This window comes from Agelaius tricolor, unplaced genomic scaffold, assembly GCF_023055355.1.
Source record: "Agelaius tricolor isolate 1412-34295 unplaced genomic scaffold, bAgeTri1.0.p SCAF_10, whole genome shotgun sequence".
Classification (NCBI taxonomy): Eukaryota; Metazoa; Chordata; class Aves; order Passeriformes; family Icteridae; genus Agelaius; species Agelaius tricolor.
The window spans coordinates 6081985-6108292 of NW_027269270.1; the positions used below are offsets into that span (position 1 = coordinate 6081985).

Genomic DNA, 26308 nt, shown 5'->3' on the forward strand with positions numbered 1-26308 from the left:
AGACAAACTTTCATTGTAAATCTGACTGATTTCAGCTGAGTAATATTCAGCTTGAGGTAGAATTAATGAGTTGAAATGGTGTAAATAAATCAATTTCAAAGCATTGATTAAACTGTCCTATGCAAACAATTTTTAAGTGTCATTCTGTAATTTCCTCACTTCTGGCCTCCAGCTTTTAATGTATTCTGGGAACTAGGATTCATTTCTTTCTCTGACATCAAGAAGAAGAAGTATTTCCTGTGTTTAAAGTTATTTGGGTAATAAAATTATGAATTTGTTGATTCAAACCCCAAGGATATATGCTTAATAGGGGTACAGTTTTGTTTTGGAACTTCTTGTATATTTTTCTTTAGCTTTTTTAAACAAGGAAAGTGTTGAGACCAAACCTCTTTGGACTTCCATAGATTTTTGGTATTTGTGATCGTGTCTGTCCCACTCTGTCCCCAGGGACTGATGCCCATACAATGTACAGGGCATTGTTTCTCAGAAGTCTGTATTTCCTTTAAATATACCAGCAGACCTAGATATTTTAGCATTTAAATATTTTTTTACTGATAGATTTGCTTGTTGTATTTGTTTTTTCTCTTTCTCCAGCTTTTGGGAATGCCAAAACTATGCGGAATGACAATTCTTCTAGATTCGTAAGTATTTTCTTCAGTCCTTTTGAAGGAGTGTGCTTTGCTGTTGGCTATTTCTGTTTTACCATGTATCAACCACCAAGGCATCCACAAAGAGGGAAGAAATAATTTTGGGAATTTTCTTATAGCTGTCTGTAGAGTGTTTGAAGAAGGTGAACACCTACAGCAACAGTCAGTATTTAATTTTGTACACAGGAGCACGTTCTCCTTCCCCAGTGTGTTAGTAGGACACTGTTAGTGATGCCTCTTCAAAGATATTTCACCTCCTTGCCAGAAATCTTGTTGGCTTCTGATATGGGCATAGAATTCAATTGAATATCAAAGCAGAGGCTAAAAAAGAAAAACAAAATTAGGATGTGGCAGCCTGTGACTGGATGAAAACATAATTACAGTGCAGCTGGATTCTATAATTTTCTGGCACTGGTGGCTTTAGTGTCAGAGACCATGTGTCCAGCAACTGGTCTGCTTAGCAAGTAGATATTTCCATGTGATCTTGTTTTCCATTCATATGTATATTTTTTGGGTTAAAATGACTACTTTAGGTTCCCATTTGCTTTCTATAACATTTCAAAATGTGTTTGCACCTTTAGTTTTTAATATGAACATTTGTAGTGTTATTTTTTTGCTTAAATTATTTATAATTAATCGACTGGTTGAATTCAACCTTTTTTGGGCATGTAATGGAATGAGAAATTGCTAGAATTGCCAGTTGAAAAACCAGAAAAGTTGATGCTAGAGTTGAGAGGTTCAGAAGTGTGAGTACTTATCATAGTTTCTTCTGCTAAAATCAGAAAGCTGAATGCAACTCTGTCACTTGCTCACTTGTGTCCAGAAAAGCAATATTGTGAGATGTGTGAAGTTGACAAGAGAAGGAAAATCGATTCACTGGGAGAATGGTGTGTTGTGAGTTAAAGCAAATGGACAGAAGTTCTGGACATTGTGAGATTGGAGAGCGGCTTTTTTTTTTTTCCACTTGGGAAATTTCCTCCCCTTCCCTTCTAATTCTCAAGAGCTGATGATGTTCCTCATGTCTGTGAAGGCTCCTTCTACAGCTCATTGCCTCTGGTGGTGAACAGAACAAGGGGTCTTCATCACAAGGGCAGTGCCAAAATCTGGGGCACCTGTAGATATTTCTAATTTTTTTTAAAAAAGAAAGGCTAGGAAGACTGCAATTATCAGACATGACACTGCAGAAATGATGAGCAGACAGCCCAGAAGTCTTTCCAGGACAAAGTGGAACTAACAACTATTTTGCCTTTCAAGTCCTTGCTTATAAACACTGAGCTAAAAATACTTTTGGAAACACCCAGCTGTCCCAGTCCTTGGGAAATGAAAATTTAATTAATCTGATTTACTTTTTTTCTCTCTGAAATTCGAATAATCTCACAATTAACCTTGAACAATACAGTATAGCAAAGAAAATAGAGTTTAAGTAGAGTCAAGTCAATCTCGATGAAATTCCCAGTAAATTAGTACATTTCTTTGAGTGAGTCTGTGTAAAGTGCTTGGTTTTTTATGTTCTGTAATAAAAAGTAAAATAGAAAAATGAAAACCCAATCTCTTCCTGAATGCAGTGAGTAAGGAAATAGTATCACAAGGCTTTTTAGTGGATTATTTTTGTCCCAGAATCTTTGGTTTGGGTTGGAAGGGACCTTAAAGACCATCTCATTCCACCCCCTTGCCATGGGCAGGGACGCCTTCCAATGGACCAGGCTGCTCAGAGCCCTGTCCAACCTAGCCTGCTTCTCTGGGCAGCCCATTGCCAGAGGATGGAATTTGGCTGAATTACTACCAGCAGCTTTTATCTTTCTAAACTGCCTTGCCAAGGCAAGCAGCACTGCTGTTGCCTTTTCTGCACAGTCTGTCCGTTTTGTCACTCTTAAATGTAGCTGTTACTACATTAAGCACTTGTCAAATAAATTAAAACGATCCAAAGACCGGAGCGATCTTCTGTGATGTGGAAAAGTCAGGCAGGAGTCAAGGAAACGCGGCGGGATTGAAACGGCTTGTGCGGTGACAGCCCGTTAATTGTTGCCTCTGGTCTCCTGAGTTCCAAGGGAAAGAGTTCAGCGGGAAGAATCCATCACTTTTACAAGGCAGGCACGCGCTCGCGGACAGGCGCCCCGCGATCGCTGCCAGCCGCTGCCTGGGGCCAGGCTCCGTGGCTCTCCTTCAGCTGCCGTGCTTCACGCTCCCACAGCTCCCAGGGAGAAAGGAAGATCGTTTCTTCCTGCAAGATAATTTCTTCCTGCATCCTTCAGTAAATAAGTGTGGCCCTGCCTAAATGGCTGCAGGGATTGTTTGGTGTTCTTGGCACTACGGTGGGAGTTTGTACAATGTGCGTTTTCTTCACAGAACCTTAGAAACTGAGCAAGTCACTGGGTTGCTTTGCAGATCTGACTAAAGCTGTTTCCATAAAAATCCCTGGCTGTGATAGCATCTTAAAAGATTTTGATAATTTTCTCTTTTGCAAAAATCTGACAGTTGATTGTCAGATTGCTCTTCCAACCTTTGAACCAACTAACTTAGTGTCTTGAACTTGTGTTTTTCTTAAACAGAAATTGTAATCTTAAAATTTGTTGCTTTCACAGGGAAAATACATGGATATTGAGTTTGATTTCAAGGGTGACCCACTTGGGGGAGTTATAAGCAACTGTGAGTATTACTTTTGCTATCATTATATTCACAGATTAAAATGTTTTCTGTAGAAAGGAAGATGGTTAAATTATTGAAAAGATCACCTGTGTTAGTCTAATAGAAGTTGTCTCCATCATGTGATAAATTTTAATTTTATTGCTGTTGTGGTGCTGAATAATGTACCTCAGAGGAAGTGAAAACAGACTTGAAGAGGTAAGCATGAATATTGAATTTACTGCGTTGTTTCAAAGATACTGAGTGATGTGTGTGAGTCTGTATATTATCTCTGAAGCTGGTGGCAGATGAACATCTGAGGGTCTTTTTTGGATGGGCCATATATTTATATATGTCCTGTAATTTTCAAGGGTGATAGAGAGTGTGCTGGAGATCACCATGAGATGAGTGTGTTTACTTGGAACCAAAGCTGTCTGTACAAATTTATACACCTCAAAGTATAGGAAAACTGTATGAGAGAGGATAACCAGCTGTTGAGTTTGGGGAGGCAAAGGTGACCTTGGAGCTTGTTTTATGACACCTGTAGCAATTCAGAAATTCTGACCATCTCTCTGTTGGGAAAAAAAGGCTGGGAACTGAATGGCAGCCCAGAATGCTTTGACTTGCTTTTCTTTTGAGGGTTTAAGTGCAGCTTTTAAAATAAATTCCTCCTCAGTGCTATATAAAGCCATATTTGTTTGGTTTTCTTATTTTTAAAAGGGGAGGAAGAGGGCAGTGAGTGACTATACTAGGTGTCACTGACCTAGCCTTGACCTCTCATTCCACTCAGCCAAATTCATTGCTGCTTCTAAAGATGTGACTTTTGACACCACTGGCATTTTGCTGGTTGTGAAATAATGAGACTCACCCAAGGTGAACTGTACTCTCCATATATAAACATTTTAAAAACACCATGAGGAATTTTGCACATATATGTAGGTTTTGGCTTTTTTCAGAGGGCAGACATTTTTTCTCAACCAGATCACCTTTTGGAACTGTGCCTGAAGAGCCTAATTTTTGTGACAGGGTAGATTTTGAAACTCAATTTAGTCACTATATAAGTGTTTATGGCTATCTATTAGCTTTGACATTTGGCAGTTAACAAAATTAGAGGCCAAACATAATATAATCATAATAATTAAATGTGAACAAGAAGTTTCTAAAAGGCTGTTATGTTTCTTTTTATTTCACATTAAAAATATATACATAAAAATGAGCCCTCCTTTGTAAGAGTGGACATTTAACAGTCTGTCTTTGAAAGTACTGCACTGAGTCATGTAATTAAAATATTGTGTCATATCAAAAGGCAATCCAAATAGTTGCTCTGTAGTTTATCTGCCCCATAAATCTCTGCATGGTGTAATTATAACATTACATGTAATTGTAGTGATGTGATGACATATGTATCAAAGGGCAGACATATTTTTTGGATCCATCTAAAATATGCCTGTTTTAGGCATTCTTTCTGTCTTGTCACATGTAATAAATATCTAATAACAAGGAGATTAATTTCAATTTAAGAATAAAGACCTGATGTCTAAGCAAGCCCTGTTGAGGAAAAGATGTTACTTGTTGAACTATGAAATGCCTCATCCTTGGCAGGGTATGTCACAGCAAATACTGAGTTCCTGTAGCAGCATGTTAATACAGCTCATCTTTGACTAAGTGTTTGCAAAATTTGCTAGTCCATCCATCTCTCTTGAAAAGAGATGTTAAATTCTCTGCATTTTCAAAGCAAGTTGGTTGTGCTGCCTTAGATCTTCTCCACATGCCTCCAGCATTGCATTGCAACACAAACATTTCTTTTTCTGTCAGACCTCATCATTCTGAAGATATTGGGGGCCTAAATTCTTTTACACGCCTCAGAATTTACTCTGGTTTAAGTCAAAATCAGGGTTTGTCTTCATAATTCATCAAGCATGAAGTCAAGTAGTGCTGAAGTTTCCTATCCTTAAAAGGGAAAGTATGATTATGAAAATATTAATAAATATTCTTTGATTTCTGACCCTCTGTTGGTTTGGTATCAATATGATGTGAAGATGACATAATAATGCTTTAGTTAAACTTTTAAGAGTTGTTTCTGGCCAGCATGATTTCCAAACATCAGTTAAGGTAGTGGGCTTTTTGTGGCACAGGCTGAAGATATATTTCATAGCGTGAGTGGCTCGGAGCAGACACACCGAACATCTAGGTTGTTTTGGTGGCAAGGATGGTAACCAAGATAAGCTACCAATTTTATCAGACTGGTGTGGAAAAGCAGAGACCCAGTGGGCTGAAAGGTCTCTTTTGGAATGGCCTGTTCTGCCCTGCTCTGGAATGCTGTGAAGCTCTGTGGAAGGCTGGTCACTCTGCCTGGGTGACCCTTCAAGGAGTGGCTGATGCTGCTGTGCCCTGGGGCCATTCTCCTGCTGCCCTTCAATGAGCTCCTGCTCCTTCATGAGAGGGGTTAGCCTGGGAGTGAACCCTTCTCAGGATGGAGTTAGAGGGTGGGATTATCATGCCAGAACACACTGCTGGTCTGCCCTGTCCGGTTTGCAGCCAGTGGGAATATCCAGCTGACAGATCCGAAACATTTAATGTGCCGTGAACAGAAGGGTAAATCTTCTGAGTAGAATCAGAATGGAAATAATGAAATGGAAGGGATTTGTGGCATCTCTAAATTCAGGACTGGTATGTGCCCAAAGTGAAGATAATGTTGTGTTTGAACAGTGTCAAATCTGTGCAGTCTCATTTCATGTATGGCAGCTCAGATCTTCCAACCGTGATGGTTTCCAAGGAAATTGATTTACTGTTACATCATTGTGAACAGTCATGAAAAGAAATCAGGAATGGAAAATTTGAAATTAATGTGATTTATGCAGACTTTAAATATTTTACTTCAGTCAGGAATTGTTTCCCCCTTGGACTACAAGGCAGCAAGTGTTGCATTTGTTTGATCCATCCACAGTGGGTGAATGAATAGGAGGGTGAAGAAGGCTGACTGAAGTGTGCAGTAAGCCTGATTTGTTAGTCCTGCCTTTTTGTTAGCTTTCTGTGAAGATCCCAGCTCGTTTTCCTAGTGGGTGGGAGATGCTGGAGCCCATGGAAGGTGCTCAGTCCTGGTGCCAGCTGCCAGCCAGCCCATCCATCCACAGGTGACCTGTTTCATGTGCATGGGGTTAGGAAATCCAGACTGCTCCTGTGGGCCTTGCTAAACACAAAAGCCTTGCTGTGGTGCCACCTGGGACTGTAGGCATCCCATCACTGTTCAGCAGCAAACATCAGTCCCTGCTTAAAGGTGTGTTGCTGCTTTAAATGGCACCTGTAAACAGGTAAATGTTTTTTAACATTTACATTTTCTCTCTCTGAGGTGTATCTGCTCTTTCTGCCTTCCTGATTATTCCTGTTTATAATCACTGCTGTTGCAGTGGACAGTCTTGCCAGCACTTATGAACTCAGAGGGCTTTTTTTCCAGAGCACTTATGAGTAAAGGCAGTGTTGGAATGTTGTTTTCAGCTGGGTGTAGTATTGTGGAAATAAATTACAGAAAAGATCAATATTATTCTTAGTTTTTCATTTATTATAACTACTTTGTTATGAGGATGAGAGAGAGGAGCATGGTAGTTTCTTTTCCACCTGTAATTACACAATAAGACATACCTTATATAAAAATAGGTATGTTTGGTTTTGAAGTAATAGGTGCTAATTGCAATAGCTTTTTTCAGCTCTGAAGTATGACTCTGTCCACAGATGCTGCATCTGTTTTGTACTTAAGGCAGTGTTTGTGTGCACACTTTGTTCATTAGTTTTGTGACTGGTTTTGTGCACACTAAATTAGATGGCTGAAGGGGTTTTCCACAGTACAACTCAACATCTTTCACAATAGTTTAGACCTTTTGAACAGCATGGATCTTACAATATCTTTCCCAGAGTTTTTGCAAGTCTTAAATTTTCATGTTTCACTTGGAATTTCCTGCCAAAAAATAGCTGGTTTTTAGCATTCAGTGATCTTTCCTAATCTGCCTAAGCCCTTCAGTGATATAATGATTAACTAGGAGACAACATTGGTGCAGGTTGTGAAGTAAAGGATATGCAGTGCCTGACCTGGAAATGCCATTTTTAACCAGCAAAATGTCTTTAGAGTCTGGATAACAAGAGATTAAGAAAGGGCCCTGTTTTGCCATCTTTTCCAGCAACAGCATGAAAGAAATCTGTTTATTTAAGGCAACAACTTTTTTTTTTTTAAGTTAGCAAAGGGATAACTTGGCAGCTTATTATTTTTTACTTGCTTGATCATTTTAAAAGTCAGAAGTAATTACCCACTTACTAAGCAATCTAGAACTTGAGCTGTTATGTGATTCCTGTTGGGAAGCTCCTTTTCTTAGGGAAATATTGCAGAAACTGGACAACTAGACATTATGGGAAGAGATATCCAGATATCCATTCTTGTTGATTTTCTTTTTTTTGTTTTAAATCTTCACTTGTTGCAACATCTCCCTTGGTGTTCCTCTCAGCACATTTGCCACCATTTAGGCAATGGCTTTGCCTAAACTAGGAAGAGTTTGAGAAAACAAGCTGCAAGCTATATTAAACATTTTGATTAGTTCATTTTTAAACAGCATTCATCACTTGAGCAAGGAGGATTTAACACTTTAAATGATGCAGTCATTGTCAATGCACAGTTAGTAGTTTTTGACTGACACAATTATGGATCAGTTTATCCAAGAGAACATTGCTATGAGCTTGATGGGAATAATAGGGAAAAGTTGATGAGGAACTTCTTAATCAGTGAATTTTTTTGATGAATGCTAGATAATCAAAGTAGGAAAAGAAAAAAAATAATGTGGCTGTAGAAATAAGCTGCTGTGACTAGAACATGTTCTGTAACCTGTTGAGCAGCTAAAAGGCTCCTTGTCATGGCCAGCTGAAGAGACTATGACTAAAATAAACTTCACCTGGATGATTTAGAATGTACCAGGCTAGTGTCATTTTTTGGTTTTGCTGTTTACTTGCTCCTTTTTTGAATGTTGATTTGATTTCTAGTATATTTAGAAATCAGAATCTAAATTTTTCTGCGTCACTTGAGTTCATGGTCAAGTAACCAAAAAAAAGTGTATGAAGTTGTGCATTAGAGTTTGCAGAAGTATTCAGCATCTTTTTTCTTTCTTTCTTTTATGTTAAATCAAATTGTTAGGCAGGGTGCTTACACAGATCTCTTGCATTTAAACAGTGATATCTAGGAATAACAAAAAAGTCTTCAAAACCTAAGGCCTCTAGCTGGATTTTGAGTCATCTGAATTGATGGGTATTCAGACAGAAATGTTTCCAAGGTTGAACTTTTCCAAGGCAAATTAATTTTTTAATTTTAATTTTTTGCTTTGGTGCATGCAACAGGTTAAACATCTTGTTGAAGCAGAAGCACTGTAAGATAATGCAGAAATAACCCATAAACACACCATATGTGTGTGTGTGTGTATATGTATATGTGTGAGTTCTATATGTGCTCTCCTGATAATTCTGCATTGTCCCTACACATAATTCACATAGACCATGTAACAAAATGTAATGTAGAGAGAGTTTGGGGGTTTTTGCTTCTGTGGATTTTCACATAGACGAGCACCATCTGTCCACACATTCCACTGTCAACACCATCACCCAGGGGCCACGTGCAGCAGTCTGAGGTGCAGCTTTGTCTTTTCTCTTTGGAGTGTTTGATCCACAGAGCTGGCACTTGGTGGGAGTTAACACAAAAGTTGCTGGCAGTGCAGTGGTTGCATCAAGAAAAATATATGTGGTTGATTTATTAAAATGCTAATTAGGGCAAACAGAGGGAAGAAGTTTTCTGAAGAATTGGGCAGATGGTCTGGATCTATCCTACAAGTCTGATTTCAGTCTGCATGTGAATAGAAAGAAAAGGGCAAAAAAACCCAATGCACACAGATTTGAAAAAGAATTGGCAGCAGCTGCTTTGTTAAGGAAAATACCTGATTTTCTGACAGCGACTGCTTTTTTCCTCAATTATGAAGGCCGACAGAATATAGAATTTTAGGCCTTTTGAAAACTGATTGTGAGATGGTTAACTTTGTTGCTTCTAAAAATACATGATTAAGATAAACTGGTGAAAAAAACAGTTATCCTCCTAAACATAACTAATTTTACATACGTTCAGGAACCTGTTTTTTAAATCTGCTGAAGGCATGCATGTAATTAGAAGGCTTACATACAATATTTTGCCAGGATGTGTAACTGGGCTTTTATGACAGCATTTGAGAAAATTTATGGGTAGAATATTTTTAAACCCAAATAAGCCAAACCACATTGCTTCAATATCCTTTGAGAATACAGCCATTTCCTGAAGTGTGTGCAGCCACTGTGGGAGCTGAAGTTGTTTATTTTTTTGAGATTAAATTTGGCTGCGATCTGTTCCAGCACTTGCCTGGAGAACCTTCACAGCCAGCACAGCTCTGAACTGCCTGCTGCTCACCTTGCCTTTCCCAGCCCAAGTATTAACACTTGGATGGGGGACCAGCCTGTAAATACTTGAAATTTGTCCTACTATTAGCCAATCAGAAGATTAATAATACTGTCTGAATTTTGTCATTCTTGTCACTGGCTAATTATGGGGTGCACAGCTCCCTTTGGGGGTTTTCTGCTTGCACAGGCTTAGAGAGAACTTTACCCCCAGTCCCAGGAGATGTGGGGCTGTGTCATGGTGGGAGCAGGGGGAACTCCTTTGCTGTGTGCTTGGAATGAGGCATTAAATGTCTCTGTCTCCATGTCACTGAATATGTGTGGTTTAAGGTATACACATGAGAATTGTGCATTTGCTATCTGGAAAGATGTAGTTGTGCTAGTGAGAAAAGAAGGAAAAACCATATGTTCTGTAGAAAACCAGCAGGTCACACTGGTACCTGTCCAGATGTTCTCTTACTGCATTCCTCTTCCTTCTCCTGGAGTGCTGTGAACCACAGCCTTCCAGTGCAGTGCAGGCTGCACAACCTTTCAATTGCCACCTCTGTGGCACATAGGATGTTGAGTCTGAAGTGGTTGCAAGGTGTTACAAGTCAGTCTGCTTATGCTGCCTGCCCAGATTCCTGCCCTTGTGGGCAAGGCTTAGAAATGTGTCTGTCACTGAGAGCAGCCTTCCTGTCAAGCTACTCCATCAGTGCAGTGAGGCTTCCCAAAGTGCTGCTTTTCCATTTCACTTTGAGTATATCAGGATGGAGCTTCTGCCAGCCCCACTGGGAATTATTTCATAGTCTGATACACCTGAGGATCACAAAGTGCTGCATGATTATTCAGTTTAAACACTTTTTTTATTTGGTCTCTCCTTTTCATTTACCCATCTTTCATGCACTTAGCCTGGTAACATTTTGCCTCTTCAAACTTTCACTCATAGAGTCATCCTCACCAAATCCTAATTTTGTGGTGGTACTGTAAATCAGTTGACATCTTTTGAGCACATTGCCTCCCTGACCTGAATTCTTTGCAGCTCACAGACTGCAGCCTTTACCAGAGCACTGGGCTTGCCCCTAGCTCAAAGAAATATTTGATATACATGGTATACTATGATAAGGTTCATACTGATGCTCTTCTGGTTTGCTGATGGTGATATAAAGCAATGAAGTAGAAAATGATGGAGAGTTATAGTAATTTTAAAGGGTTTTGCTCCAGCAGTCTGTCCCTGACCTGTGAGATTTTTGTTGGTTTGTTTGTTTAGATCTGCTAGAGAAGTCTCGTGTCGTTAAGCAGCCAAGGGGAGAAAGAAACTTCCACATTTTCTATCAGATCCTGTCTGGTGCATCAGAAGAGTTTCTCTGTAAGTGTTGCCCTTGTGCCTTGTTCACATGTGAGTTTTCTTTATATTTAATGTGCTATTCCATGCACATCATCTTTTGTGGGAAATGTGATATTGATTCATTTTTCAAATAATTGGCGGTAGTATCATTGGTATTACATGAAGTCCATGTATGCTTTGATATTATCCAGATACCTGAGTCAGAATTACTGAATTAGTCAGAATTGCTGGACAATAATGTATTATAAACAAATTTGAAAACATGTTATTCAGAAGGCTAATAATTAAAAGATCCTTGAAGAAAATCCAATAGTAACAACCTATTCCTGACGGTGCTGATTCTGTGATTAAATTGCTACTAACAAGAATGCTATTACTAGTGATACTTTTATTTGGTTTATTAGGCAAGCTCAAGCTGGAGAGGGACTTCAGCAGATACAACTACCTGGGCCTTGATTCTGCCAGAGTGAATGGAGTGGATGATGCTGCAAACTTCAGAACAGTCAGGGTGAGAAGGAGCAGGGGGCTGGCTGTGCAGGCTTCTTTCTTATGGCCCTGGGTCTGTCTGTCCATGCAGGGCTGGGCTGGGAGGGACACCTTTTCTGAGTGCTGGCACTCTTCATGCTGGGATAGAGCATGTTTGTGCAGGGAAACATAAATACAGCTAGGAAATGGGATCAAGCTTCTGGAGTATTCTTAGGGGAATACAAAAAGGACCAAAAAAAAACCAAATAAGAATAAAAAAAGTAAAAAAAAACCCAAACAAAACTACCCCCAAATCAAAAACAATAAACAAAAGAAAGGGGGGGGAAAAGCCCAGGTGCCTTGGTCAGATCCTGGGAAAAGTAATATTTTGTGGTGGCTTAGGACATCAGTGCCTGAGCCTCAGGGACCAGGTGATGCTGAACAAGTCGAAAGAAAAGGAGGACTGGGATGATTCTCAGGATGGTTTCCTGCCCTGTTTTTGCTTGGTGGTACTCAGGGACAAGATGAATACAGGACCTTCTTACCCAGTGTGTGCAAATATGGATTCTAAATGTGACTGGCCTGAGAAGACAGGAGGACCTGTTCATCTGACTGGGAAAAATTGGGTTGGGTTACAAACTAAATTAAGTGGCTAAAAAAAGTACAGTGTTTCAGAAACCCAAATTTTCAATGAGTCCTAGAAGTGGACTGGACTGAATGCCAGCTCCATTTTCACACCTCCTGTGTATTATAAAACTTATTTATCGTAGCATGGGAATTATATGAGGCACTTTTAGTAATAGAAGTGTTCATAAACCATTTGTAATTTTGCAGATAATTGGTGAATTTTTCAAGAATTAGCTGCTTAAATGTAAATGCTTTTATCTCATAATTTTATTTGTCCCCTTTCCAGAATGCAATGCAGATTGTTGGGTTTATGGATCATGAAACACAGTCGGTTTTTGAAGTGGTGGCAGCCGTTCTGAAATTGGGAAATATCGAATTTAAGCCTGAATCTCGTGCAAATGGCCTAGATGAAAGTAAAATCAAAGATAAAAATGGTAAGATGAGATTGGTGTTTGGAAGAAAGCCACTAATTTGTCTGAAGTCATTATTAATTTTGTTGTTTCTGCAGACATACAATATCCTTACATGTGAATTAGATTGTTTCCAGAGCTCACCCTCAGGCAACTATGGGCTGCATTCTGTGCAATTTCGATCGTTCTGTTTGAAATGCCAAAAATTATTTTCTCCTTTTTTCCCACTTTATTAGCACTTTATTCTAAAATGTTAAATGGTTCTGTGCCTTTATGTAGCTGCTTGTTTTTTCTCCAGTGGAGGATTTTTGTTCTTTTGCAGTATCTCTGCCTTTAGTGTCAGATTCATTTGGTGATATTTATGCAGCTGATGAATTTTGAAAGTTCATTTTCATCTGAAAGTTTTTCATTATGAAAAGTAGTCTGTTATAAATGGAGAGAAAGTTTTTTTCTCAAAAATAAATGGATAAGGAAGTGCTTTCAAAACCAGTTGCTCTGTTTCCTTGCACTCTGAATATTTTTAAAAACTTTGCTTGGCAGGGTGGTGGGGAGAGAGTGTCAATGGGGAGCACTTCTGTTGAAGGGCATTTTGGGAAAATACCACACTTATTAAAAGCAGGTCGTTTTGGGGAAGAAAAAGCAGTAATGAGGAAGGGTTGATTGTATTTACACTTTGTTTTTTCTTGCTAGAACTCAAGGAAATCTGTGAGCTGACAGGTATAGACCAGTCTGTATTGGAGAGAGCGTTCAGCTTTCGCACTGTTGAGGCCAAACAGGAGAAAGTTTCAACAACACTAAACGTGGCTCAGGTAAAAAGAGGTCCTGATTTAAAAGGCAAGATCTTTTTAAATGGCAATTTTATTCTGCAGGATTAAATCATAGCTACCCCAATAAAAACTACAGCTGAAAGGCTGCACTGAATTAATCACAAGCATAGGGTGTGTTTTTTGCTCAATGGTTTCTAAATGTTAAGAGATGCTGGATGCTTTTGTTTGGTGTGTGAATTACCCCCAAAAGATGAAGGATGGGCAAATGTTGCAGAGAATGTGAAAACAAGCAGTCCTGCACAAAGCACATGTTACAAGTGTTGAGGCAGACTGTTTTCATTTAGGACAACTGCTGTAATTCCATGTGAGCTGTGGGCCCCGGGGCTGCTGGAAAACCTTTGCTGCCAGTGTGAATTCATCTCCCTGTAATGCTGTAGAGCCAGGGTGGCTGCCACCTGTGTCTCATCAGCTCAGGCCAGCAGGAGTGGGGCTTCTCCAGCTGCAGCTGCTCCAGTCCCCTTGCCTGGGATGGGGATGGGGGATGTGTGAGTGCTCAGTGGGCAGCTGGAGGAGCAGGAAGGGAGCTGGAGTGCCCTGGTTGTGGCTGCTGTTCCAGCCAGCCCGTGGCCAGGAGGGCAGAGCCAGTGCTCCCTGTGCTGGTTTTACTCATTAATGGCACCTTTAGGACACCTCAGCAGCAGGAAGATGTTTGGTTTAGCACAGCATTTATAACATTTTTCTTCTTTCTTCTCTTTAGGCTTATTATGCCCGGGATGCTCTGGCTAAGAATTTGTACAGTCGCCTGTTCTCCTGGCTTGTTACCAGGATCAATGAGAGCATTAAGGTATTGTTGCTTTGTGCTTGTAAAAAGAAAAAAAAAATCAATAGAAATCCTTCAAATTAAAGTGGACAGTAAAACTGTATTTGCCAATTTCATTTCTCCTGGCTGTACACTGTTACACACAAATAACCTTATCACAGCTCAACAAATTGCTCTCTGCTCTGTTCTTAAGCTTGTAAAAATATTCACATTAAGTGTATTTTGGGAAACCGTATGTAACATTTTAGTTTTACAGTATTTGACGGCCTGCTTATGAGATGCATTCATTTTCTTGAATCCCAAGTATACAATGTACAGATGACTGACTCAGTGTTTGTTTTTCTTTAAGGCACAAACAAAAGTGAGAAAGAAGGTAATGGGGGTGCTGGACATTTATGGCTTTGAAATTTTTGAGGTAAGACCTTTATAATAGTAACCATTTAGTGAGAGAGCTGTTATTAAAGCTTAAGAGAGTTGTTCATGAATTCATAGTCAGAATTGACTCAATTGCTTCATGCCTGACAAAAAAAAAACCCATAAAACCCACTGGAAACATAAGCCAAAGAGAGATGTCTTAGCATGTCTGGCAATTGAAACAAAAAATTATGAAAATCACACTTGTGTTTTTACACCATAGATAAATAAATATTTATGATGGATAAACTAAATATATTTTGTTGTGACATACATTCTGAGCATAGGAGAAACTCTGGCACTGTCATTTCTGCCCTGAGGCATTTTGTAGATGTCTTTGAACAAGCTGTGTATCCTGAGAGGGGAAAAAAAACCAACCACCCAACAAAAACTATACATTTTTTTCCTGTCAAAATTAAACAAGGACTTATATTGCATTGCATCTCAATTCACTCAGGTAAATACTCTGTACCTATTCCTAGCTAAAGATCTGTGGCCCACTGCTGTTTGTTTACAATAGTATTTTTAGACTGGTGGTATTTTGAAACAAAACAATCCATGAGGAGTTTTTAATTGGGTTAGAGAGCACCAGGGACAGGGCATTTTCCATAAATCTTGTTCTGACAGGTTTTTGTTAAGAGATTTATAGATCTTGCTTGGAATCTGTGTGTGTTTAAACTAGAAACTCATCTGAGGAGAAAAAAAAAGATCAGTAGAAAAATCTGGACCCACTTCCCTACATCCCTCTTAGAAATCCGGGGAGGGTGTTGAAGCTGTGTGGAAAATGGGAATAATTGTTCATGTGAGGGTGGTGTAAGTTTCATTTCAGAAGCAAAACATCCAACTATGTGCAAATCAGAGTACCTCTGAAGAGGAAAAGGAGAGCTGCCTCAAGGGCTGGCTGAGCGAGGCTGTGTTGTTTGCATTAGACACAAGAACATATTTATGAAAATGTTGTGCCCGAGGTCAGGCGGCTGAACGGGGATCCTGGTGCCAGATCCCTTGGGAGCTGCTCCTTGAGGAGCTTTTAGGAAGCTGGCACTGGGATGGTGCTGCTGGCATCCTCAGTAGGCAGGGCTTGTTTTCTCTGGCTCCCCTGTGTGTGGGTAGGGTGGACAAGCACAGGGAGGTGGGAGACAGGAGGGTGCACCAGCACATGAGCCAGCTGAGGGATGGTGTTTGTGGCATGGTGTTCCAGAGGCAAGGCTGTTTCTCACCCGTAATTTTCATCTTTTCTACATTCAGCACCTTAGAAGGTCATAAGTAAGTGGCTGAGTACAGGAGAAAAATGGGAAAAAAACCCAGAGTTCTTTTCACTTACCTGTCATGCTGAATTACAGCGTAGCTTTCTAAAAAGCTGCAAACTCTTAAGCTGTAAAATAATGTGGGTAGTTATTGTTCACTCTTTTAAATGCCAAGTTTTGGTTTTCCTGGAAAAGCTCGGAAGGTTTTGCCTTGTGACTTAAGGAGCAAATTCATCAGTACATTCACGCAAAGTGTGACTTTGTGTCATGAGTTGGGACCTATGGTGAGAAGAGCAGCCAAGCAACTTGGTTCAACATCAAAGAAATAATTGAATGATTGTTTAAATTTAATTATATTAAAACAACTAATCCATAAATAAAATTTTGACACTATGCAGCCACATAAGTCAAGGAAAATTTAATGATGTCTTAAGGTTTATAGCATAACAAATACAGTGGAATTTGGAGCATTTTGCTGTATGGTACATTTGTAAGCACTATTGCCAAACATTCAAAATATTAGCTGAGGTGTAGTTAGTGACAGTAACATATCCATCTAATTATAAATCAGTTAAAACCCATGACCAAAAATGTGCAGTTGCCTCTTGAACCTAATTCTTAAGTTGTATTTTGATTTTCACATCTGTTCCTGAAACTTAGAGCTAATGTCAGCTCTACAAAGAATGTTTGTTGGCAAAATTGCACTTGAAAGGCTTCATCTCTAAATTTGTGCCTTTTAAATGTGGAAGCTGTTTGATGTGCTGAGGGTAGAAAGGCCTACATTAATCATGTTTCAGGAATCAGGTAAGTTTATCATTAGTGCATGGTCTTTGACCTGAAGTGGCCTTGTGCCCTGGAGACAGAGTGTATCAAAACCCACAGGAGGTGTAGCAGGAGTGTTTGATATACATGGAAAATATTTACACAGGTACCATTGCAATAAGCAGCAAGGAATGTGTTTACTGAAGAGTGATTTTTACATTTTAATTTTTTTCTTTCTTTTTGATGTTTTTGTTTTGTTTCCTAATGGGCAGGACACAATATTTCTCAGGCCCTTTTTCTGTTCAGGATGATTCTTTGGATCATCCTAGAGGTCCTTGTGTAAGAATAGTGAATAAAGAAGTCCAGATTTGCTATTCTGAAAGATATAAAACCATACTTCACCTTCTTAATGATAATAGCAGTCTTGTTCTATTATATGCAGATTGAAGCTTTTAAAGGGGAGATTTTTCATCTATTTTTGAAATATTGATTTATTTACTGTTCACTGTGGTTTCTGCAATTTTCTGTAATTTAAGCTGAAGTTAATTTACAAGGGTAACTTGTGGTTTCTTGGAAATTAACAGAGAAAAGATATTTGGAGTATTGATACTGCTGGCATATTCTCTTTGGGATTTGGGTTTTGCTAGTATATTTATCAAACACAAACCCCACTTTTCAGACAAACACAAAAGCTGTCCAAGAAAGTAGATATAAGGACTTGGCTGTCTAAAAATTCAGCTTAGGGAATTTAAATCTATCAATAATCCTCAGCCTCTGTGGGTTTGGCACATGTCAGCAGCAAGCTTGGCTAGGCAACCCACAAAATAGGTGCTGTAAAGCTGTGTTTATTTTTGAATCCTGCCCTGCCTTTTGTGGGAAGCCAAATACTGGGACTGAATGTTTGCGGAGCGAAACGCTGAAATTTTGGGTGGCTCTGTGTGAATTGTCTGTGGGCAAGGATTTAGGGACTAGGATTAGCGTGGAAATGCAGGCTGGAGGGCTGGGCAGGTTGTGTAACTGGGCAGTGGCCTGGAGCCTGACACTAATTGCTCCAAGGGTGTTTATCCACATTTCTGGGCAGCTGCCTGCATAGTCAGTGTGCAGTCTAGACTGAGATTTGACATGGGCTCAGGATGGTGGCTGGTGGCACTGGGAGCTCTAGAATCAGCCTGGTTCCAGGCCTTCTGGGGTAGGTTTGGGGCTGTTCCCATTTTATCCCATGTTTGATTGGGTGTTTTTAGGCAGAAAGTGGTTTCTGCATCTCTGCAGAAGGAGTGGGTGTGGTGGTGTTCACAGGGGTCTGAGGATGAGGGAAGAGACGAGAATGTTGACTCCATGTTTCAGAGGGCTTGATTTATTATTTTATGATAGATATTCTATTAAAACTATGCTAAAAGAATAGAAGAAAGGATTTCATCAGAAGGCTAGCTAAGAATAGAATAGGAATGAAATGATAACAAAAGCTCGTGTCTTGGACACAGAGTCCGAGCCAGCTGGACTGTGATTGGCCATTTATTAGAAACAACCACATGAGACCAATCACAGATGCACCTGTTGCATTCCACAGCAGCAGATAACCATTGATTACATTTTGTTCCTGAGGCCTCTGGGCTTCTCAGGAGGAAAAAAAATCCAAAGGGAAGGATTTTTCAGAAAATATCATGGCTACAGGGTGGGGTGGTGGAAGGCTGGGGTTTGTGATGGAGGAGTGAAGGCTGTAGGAGGCAGATGGTGGGGGCCTGCCAGGGCTCAGCAGAGATGAGCAGAAGGCTCTCTCCATTTGCTTTGGGTGTTGAGTTTCCTGTTGTGTACATTTCCTGTGGAGACAAGGAGTAGTAAAAATGAATGTTTTGTGGAGTGAGGGTGAGTATTTCATCCTGCCCAGCCCTTCAGAGACACAAATGTTTGTCTGTGCTGCTTGCCTTAAAGGCTTTATCCTGAATATTCAGGCACCACTCTGCAGCTGGTCCATATGATGAAGTTAATGATTTGGAGTGCAGTTTTATGGAAGGTAATGCTGCCAAAACAAGGCTTATTGTTGAAATTTGCCAGACCTTGAGAAGACACTGAGAGTGTGAGTTCCTTCTGCTCAGTCCCTTGGTGGAGCAATTTGTTCCAGGTATTTTAGCCTGACAAGAAACTGGGATGCACTGGTGATAGAGTTGCAGAGAGGGACTGGTTCCATTTGGTTGGTTTCCATGTGGCTGCCTTGTCCTTGGGGACAGCAACTGACCAACTCCTTTTGCTCCTGGTGGGCAAGAACACGCAAAGACCTGGCAAAAAACCCACCAGTAAAGAAAAGTGTCACAAGTAAACCAGCCAAACAAGCCACCCAGCAGTAAAACCAGGTCCATTCCTCTGTGATGCATTTTGATATCACTTGTTTTTATTTAAGGCAATTTGCTTGTTTCTTGTGCATAGAAGTCCCTTGAGGTAACAGGGAAAGAAGGGAAAGGGGTAACAGGGAAAGAAGCTTGGTCCTGCTGCATGTACTGTGTAAGCTGTCATCTGGACAATGATAAAATGACACTATCTCTGTTGAGGGAATGTGTTAGAAATGTGAAGAATGCATTTTCTTCCTTTTAACAAGCTCATAGTTGTGTTAATTGTCCGTTTTTAGAGGGAGGTAACCAAATAAGGAGCAGTAATCACTAAAAATGTCTTTGTGAGGTGTTTAAGGCATGAAAAAATAGGGGAGCCATTTCCACCTTCACCATAAACCTGTACAGCAGCTTGGTCCAGTTGCTGCCTGGTTGCTTTGCCTTTTTCTATCCTGCTGATTACATGAAGGATGTTACAGTTTCAGAGCATCCTGAGCTCTGAGAGATTGCTCCTGGACCAGGGTCTTCCCCCCACACCCCAAAGCATTATTTTACTGGAGAAGGGTGTAGTTATTTGCTAAGCAGGATGATATATTAGACAAACAAAAAAATTCTAAGGAGGAAATTGACTTATCAGGATCTTATTTTATCTTTCTTTTTTAACTCATCCATGGATATCTGGTTTGTTAGTTACCCTAATCTCCAGACCATAATTTCCAGCTGCATTTTCTAGGCTGTCTAGCTTGCCACAGATTTCCTTTTTGAAATTGTTCAACCCTTTGCTGATGCCCAGAAGTTTATCACATAGTGGCAAGCAGCAGTGCCAAAATGTGTGCACACAGCCCCTCTGCTTCTTCTGGCAAACCCCAGACTAGTGGAAAAGAGGAGAACTGAATTTTTAATCTATAATTGATCAGCTACCTCTGCTGTCAAGTGTTAGAGGAGCTTTACAGAGAGGAACCCTTGGTTGGACTCTGAGGTGTCAGGGAGTTTTTAAAATACTGTTAAAGCAATTATTTCCTTGAGTGATGGGATGCTGAAAGCAGAGATGCATCCCAGGAAGTTAACCACCATTTAATTAATTGTATTACAATCTAAGTATTTAGAGAGGCTTATTTTGCAACTCGCAGTTTTATGAAGTAAATCCCATTGGCTGGCTGTTTGCAGCAGAGGAAATACTTGAAATGCTGGAGCAAAAATACACAAATATTCTGCTTCAGGTTGTGAGAATAATGTTTTGCCCTACAGCAGCTATTTCTGTCTGAGCAGAGGAGTGGTTCTGAGAATACAGTAGGTTCTTGCCTGGTTGCAATTCTTGTTGTTCCAGGACTGTAAATTACCAGGCTGAGTTTGTTGAAGTGATGGCACCTGGGTTTTCCCATGGAACACACCTGCACTGGGTTCACTGCAGTTTCTCATCTTTTTAAGTCTGAATTTGGCTCAGACCTGTGTGCCTGGACAGCACAGCTGGGAGCAAGATGGATTTCAGAGTGCCTGGTTCTCTGCCTGGCACACAAAAAGGGCTGAAGTTGGTTCAGCCACACAAATATGGGAAATGGATAATACCCCAAGCTTTGGCACAGATCTTTCCTGCTTCCATGAGGTACACTGAGACATGGCTTGATTGCGTATAATGGAATATTTACAATTAAAGATTTGTGCCTCCCTGGTTCTTTGCATATACAGATGTTTACACAAAAGTCCAGTGCAGTCTGGTTTGCAAGAAATAAGCTTGATTGCTCAAATGCTTGTACATGTAAACAGCAAAGAAAGGGATAAATATTGATAACATGCCTTTACCAAATTTGCAAAAAATTTTGAAAAATTGTTACAACTGAGTCACGTTATAACTGGGTCATTGCTGTCTGAGATTAAAATAGTATATTTTTTCATTTTCTTTAAATGCAATTTTTCCATTTTGCTGATTTTAACTTCCTAGCATTTATATTCCTTAGTTTCATCTCATAAACTTGTATGCTTGTGTGGTCATACATAAAACCCCCTATCCCCAGACACCACAGTAGCATATAAATTGAATTTGCTGGTTGGTTTCACCCTTCAATCCACCATTCATCTCAGGGAAGTGAGTATGTTGGTCTTTTATCATCATTACTTTTGCCATCTGGCTTTTTCTCTGGGGGCCTGATGGAACTACTTGGGGTCACCTGCTTATGTTAGGAGGCAGTCAGAGACTTCTGATGCCTGGAGCTGTGTTGATATTTAAAAAAAAAACCCACTTACTTTCTGGGGCTATTTGTAATAGAGCAGAAGTATCAGTCTCTGTATGTCTCACATTGATGTGAAAGTTCATTTTAATGACACCATTCCTGTCGATTTCAACAGTCTCATGACCTGAAATGTTTAGGGTTTTCTTTTAAAAAAAATGCTTTTCCTTTAAATACATCTCATGTACTATTTGAGCTGTATGTGCTCACATAATGTATTTGAAAAAATGTTGCTGGGCACCTTTTTTTGTCAGTGTGGCTGCAGACTGAGCAATGTGTTGATTTTTGAGTTGCCTCTGAACAAGAATGGTGTGGTGAAAGATTAAGGAGGAAGAGGAGACCTTGAGAAACACCTACAAAGGTGTGACACTTTGCTGTGGTGTACCTGAGTCTGTAGGTTTGCATCCACATCATCTGCTTAATTTGGGGGAGACAAAAAAAATCCCTTAAAAGTTAGACTTTATTAGGCAGGGGGAAGTTAAGAATTGATTCCTGGCTAATGGAAAGGGACTCAGTTTTCAGTTTTAAGCATGGATCTCAGTTGCCTTATCATCTTTGGAAATTGTTGGAAACTGGGTGCTCAAAAGGGAATTTGAATTCTGTGTGGGGAGAGAAGGTTAAAAAGTATCTAATGTTGATAGGAAAATGCCCTGGTTTAGATATTTTCTGTTCATAAATCTAATGGAGATCTCTCTGCCTAACACCAGTAAGAATTTTAGCCTTTTTTTTTTTTGTCAGAAATATTTTTTGTCTGTTTCACATTGGTATTTTACTGGTATAAAAATGTATAAAGTCAGCAACAAACCACATATGTGTTTTTCAGATGGTTCCACGGTACACATGTGGAATCTTTCAAAGAAGAAGTTAGGTGAAATATTAAGGACAAAAGAATATTTTCTGTAGGGCATTTCAAGCACCTGTATGTAATAGCTGTGGCTCACAGATAGAACTTTAGAGCTAGTTTATATAATCATTTTATTTTTTGCATGGAGAAGATATTTTTTTAGAGTTCAAAACTTGCTATTCATGAAATACCAGCCATGAAGGCTGATAAAGAATGAAGCTGTATGACACCATTATTTATGAAGTGAGAACTATGGTGAAGTAGGCTTTGATTTTTGTCAGTGAATTTTTCTAGTCCCCTAAATTTAGTGTTGCATCTGATAAAAGATTCAAAGGATAAGCTGAGGGTGGTTGGTTGAGCTGTATCTATAAATTCAACATGACTTTAAGCCTATCTCAGGTGACATTCTGTTTTCCCAGCACCTTTATTTAATTTGAGAGACTGTGTGGTTTTACCTTCCCTGGAGGTTTTATTTTGTATTCCACAGTGCTTTCAAAGGCATAGTTAGAAAGCTGCTATTAAAATGCAGGGATTGAAGTGATGCCCTTGATATTAAAAATATCAGAATTACTGCCTGGAAGAGAAGCTGACACCTTGAGAAGACGTGGTCTTAATTTTGGGATTTTTTCCCCCCCTTTAAAACTTTCTAGGAATATTTGATAGCTCTTCTTCAAATTTTGGGTCTGACTGCTCTGCTTCTGTGTTGGTCAATCCCCTTTGTGTCACCTTATAAAGAGGCCAGCATAAGGAGCAAGTAGTCTCTGCTGGCTGTGTCCTTACATCCCCTGTCTCCTGAGTGGGTTTAGTGATATGCTATCACTGATGTGGGTTATTCTCTACTGCCTTCTAAAAAAAACATGTCAGAGGTCCTTTAAATCCCTTCTAATTCTGTTGTATTCATTTCTATAACACCTTCATTAAAATATTGGGGGGAGCAACTAATTTGTGAATGTTTATATATGCTTTGTGGAGCCCTCACATAAATTAAATCAGATATTCATTAAGGGAGAATAAATGCACAAGCTCTGTTGCCTTCCTTAGAATTGCTTAGAGATAAACGCTAATTGGGTTTTTTTGGGCATGGTTTTTAAAAACCTTTTCTGAAGTGTATTTCATTTACCAAATGTCTTCTGGTCTGCTCAGAGTTAAGTGTTTTGAGAGTTTCAGTAATTTCAAACATTTTCCCCCATTTTCTTTGCCATAATTAACTGTTTTAGCCTTTTGCTCTGTATTATTCATAAAGAACAACATTGCTGCTGCTCTTCAATAACTTTTTTCCTGGAATAGCAATTTTCAGTGGCTTGGCAATGTCAAATTAAATTTCGTAGCTCAAAGTGAGCGATTTGTGGAGAACTCTGTGGATTTTGGTTTCCCTTTTTTTTTTTTTTTTTGGCAAGCCATAAATATCACAGATACACACCAAATCAGGAAAACATCTAGCAATTACTTTAATGTATTGTTAATGACCTTTCAGTTAGATGGTTTAGCTGGATTTTCTGTTCAGTTTCCATCCTCTATTGATGACCAAGCCTGTATAATTTGTGAGTGAATAGTCCTGCAGCCCTTTTAATCAGAATGACCTGGTCGTTTGGAGCAGCAGTCTCTCTGATTTGGGTGGCATGTGCCTGGCAGGAGGATGCAGAGTGTGTTTCACCCTTTCTCTTTGTCTGGGTGATGTGGCAGTTGGGCTCCTTTAACTTCAGGCTCAACATATCTGAAGTGATGGCCTTATCTGAATGTGTCAAGTAAACTTACACTCATTCTTCCTCCAGTATTCTCTATTTCCTTCCACATGCTCCTCTTCTGTTGCACAGATTTGTCTGCCCAAGGTTATAAATATGGCTTTTAGAGGCCAACATTAGCTGGGGATTTAGAGACAGGGCAATGCAAGAATGCTGTTCTGTGTTAGGCTCTGATGTGTCTCAACCTCTTGGTTTATTTGGTAATATTTAGGCAGTGCCTAAAGATAGACTCTCCTGCAAAGATGTAATACATAACATTTATGTAGTACTTTGCATTTTCAGTGATACAAAGATTGATCTACTTGGTATGCTAAATAAATGCTAATAGCTATATTCTGTGTTGTTTTGGAAGTAGAAAAAGTACTGACTGCAGTTTGTGTAATTTCTTTTTCAACAGAATGCAGTAAGTATGGTTTGTTTGCAGTGCTGATTTTGCTGCATGCCAACTTTTAACTCTCTCATCTAGAGCTATGCAAGTTTTGCAATCTCTGAGTGATAATTGCAGTTGGTGAGAGGGGCAGCATTTGTGGCTGAGGAATTTTTGGTGATCAGCTATGATTTTGCTTCATTTAAAACTAAAATGATAAAAGTAATCTGTGCTACCTCAATATTTTCTAATCTGCTTGTGTGTTCTTAATCTCATTTAGCAACCAGATCCTTAATTCAAACATTCAAAATGATTGCACTTGCCTTCAGTGAAAAAAATTCTATCAGCATAATTTAGGCTTCCCAGGTATTGTGCAGCAGATTATTTGGGAGTTGAAAAAGGCAGAGAGGCACATCACAGCATGTGACACTGCCTCCTTCCTGTGCCCACCCCTCCTGCTGGGGTCTGCTCCACTCCCTGGTCCCTTCTGCAAAGGGTCACACATCTGCTTGCTCCCTAACCCAGTTTTAGGTGAATTAGCCTGCTAGAGGAATTTTAGTCAATGGAGCTCTTTTGTTTCCCACCATTTCAAGGGGCAGTTTGTTTGCAGGGAGGAGGTGGGTTGACCTCTGGAGCCAATAATCTCTTAACCCAGGCTCAGCTGCAGCTGGAATAGCAGCTTGAGCCTTGTTCTGTAGGGAAATGGGATGCTTTATTGGCTGCTGAGTGGAAAAGAGCTAATGCTACTGTCATGATTTTATTTGTCAGACCCTGCAGGAGCCTACATTTTACATATGGGGACAGATGAGTGCAGGCAAAACTTGGGTTGTTTATTTCCTGACACCACAAGTGTCCTTATGACTTGTTAAAAGGAACCAGTGTGGAGGCATCAGGAATAAAACCTACAGAGGTTTTTGTCCCTCCCAACAGACAAAGCCTCAGGGAAGGATTTGGTCTATAATTTCTGAACTAATCATGATCTCAATCAACTATTACTCCAGCCATCACCTCACAAAACTGGAGGGAGTAGTTAATAGAGTGGCTTGTTGACCTGCAGCTGCTGCAGTAGCTCGCTCCAGCTGGGTTCCAGGCTGTTTACACAAAGCAAACTCAAACATGTTTCATCTGACAGGACAACAGCTTTGAGCAATTCATTATCAACTACTGTAATGAGAAGTTGCAGCAGATCTTCATTGAACTTACCCTCAAAGAAGAGCAGGAGGAATACATCCGAGAGGTAATACTGGAATGGATCTCCCCTTCCTCTCCTCCCCATTTCCCTGTAAAGACACACTGGTCAGCAAGCTGGAACCATTTTTCAGGCAGGAGAGGCACTTTCTGACCACAGGGCTGACATGGAGCATGTTTGTGTGGGGCTGTGTAGTAGTCACATTAAGCAAAAAATGTTGGTTTGGCATTTGTTTGACATTATGAGTTCTCCAGGTAAAAACCAGCCCCAGCTCTGATTCATTTGTTGGCAACCATGACTGGCAGTTCTGAGCAAGGGCTAATTGATTTATTAGAACACTAATATCACTTTCTGGTATTAGTAGCATTACCCTGCAGCCTGTGTTTTGGATTATACAGCAATGTCTGGTGTGCACCCAAAAGCAGCCACAGCCAGTCCTTCAATTGGGTGGCTAAAATAATAGCACACAACGTGAAAGAAACTGCAAATAGAGTTGGGTTCTAGTGTTCTTTCAGGTATTTATTGAAGGGAGCTGTGTGAGCTTTATGGATAAATTTGAGATGTCCTGTGAAGCCCAGCCCTCTGGTGTTTGATGTTATTCTGTGAGTGAACATCAAGCTAAAGTTCTAATAGGTTTTAGCAGTGCTCCACATGATACACAGAGCTCAGACAAAATACCAGCTCCCAGCTGTAAAAGCTGGCACACACTGCCTGTACTCAAACTGGATGATGCCATTTTGCTATATAAACATTTTTAAAAATTACATAAAGTTCCTGCCTTATGATCCTGAGGATAACATGAAATTTCAGCATCTCTTTTTAATTTTGCATTCAGTGGTGAACCATTATTGCTGCAGTTTGGTTCTTGAATGGTATTTCAAATGCTCTGAGAAAAGTAGACTGTAAGAAGTACCACAGAGTGCAAATGAAGAATGGAATTAATATATTCCTTTTTTCAGTCCTTTGCCCTACCAGTGCTACCTTGTGATGCGTTGGCATCTCATCCTGGAAATTTTATCACTGATATTCGAAAAAGAATTGAGATACTAAGAACATCTGAACAAC

At 39.8% G+C, this 26308-nt stretch overlaps 1 protein-coding gene across 4 annotated transcripts in view; it reads left to right on the plus strand.

Annotated features, from left to right (window-relative positions):
• MYO1B (myosin IB) overlaps nt 1-26308 on the plus strand; it is a 108898-nt gene that overhangs the window by 53904 nt on the left and 28686 nt on the right. For all 4 annotated transcript variants that reach the window (XM_071434527.1, XM_071434526.1, XM_071434528.1 and 1 more), the window contains 9 exons: nt 595-641; nt 3230-3293; nt 10969-11067; nt 11451-11554; nt 12425-12572; nt 13239-13357; nt 14073-14159; nt 14485-14550; nt 25187-25291. In XM_071434527.1, coding sequence (XP_071290628.1) covers nt 595-641; nt 3230-3293; nt 10969-11067; nt 11451-11554; nt 12425-12572; nt 13239-13357; nt 14073-14159; nt 14485-14550; nt 25187-25291 — 839 coding nt within the window. The remainder of the gene's footprint in view (nt 1-594; nt 642-3229; nt 3294-10968; nt 11068-11450; nt 11555-12424; nt 12573-13238; nt 13358-14072; nt 14160-14484; nt 14551-25186; nt 25292-26308) is intronic.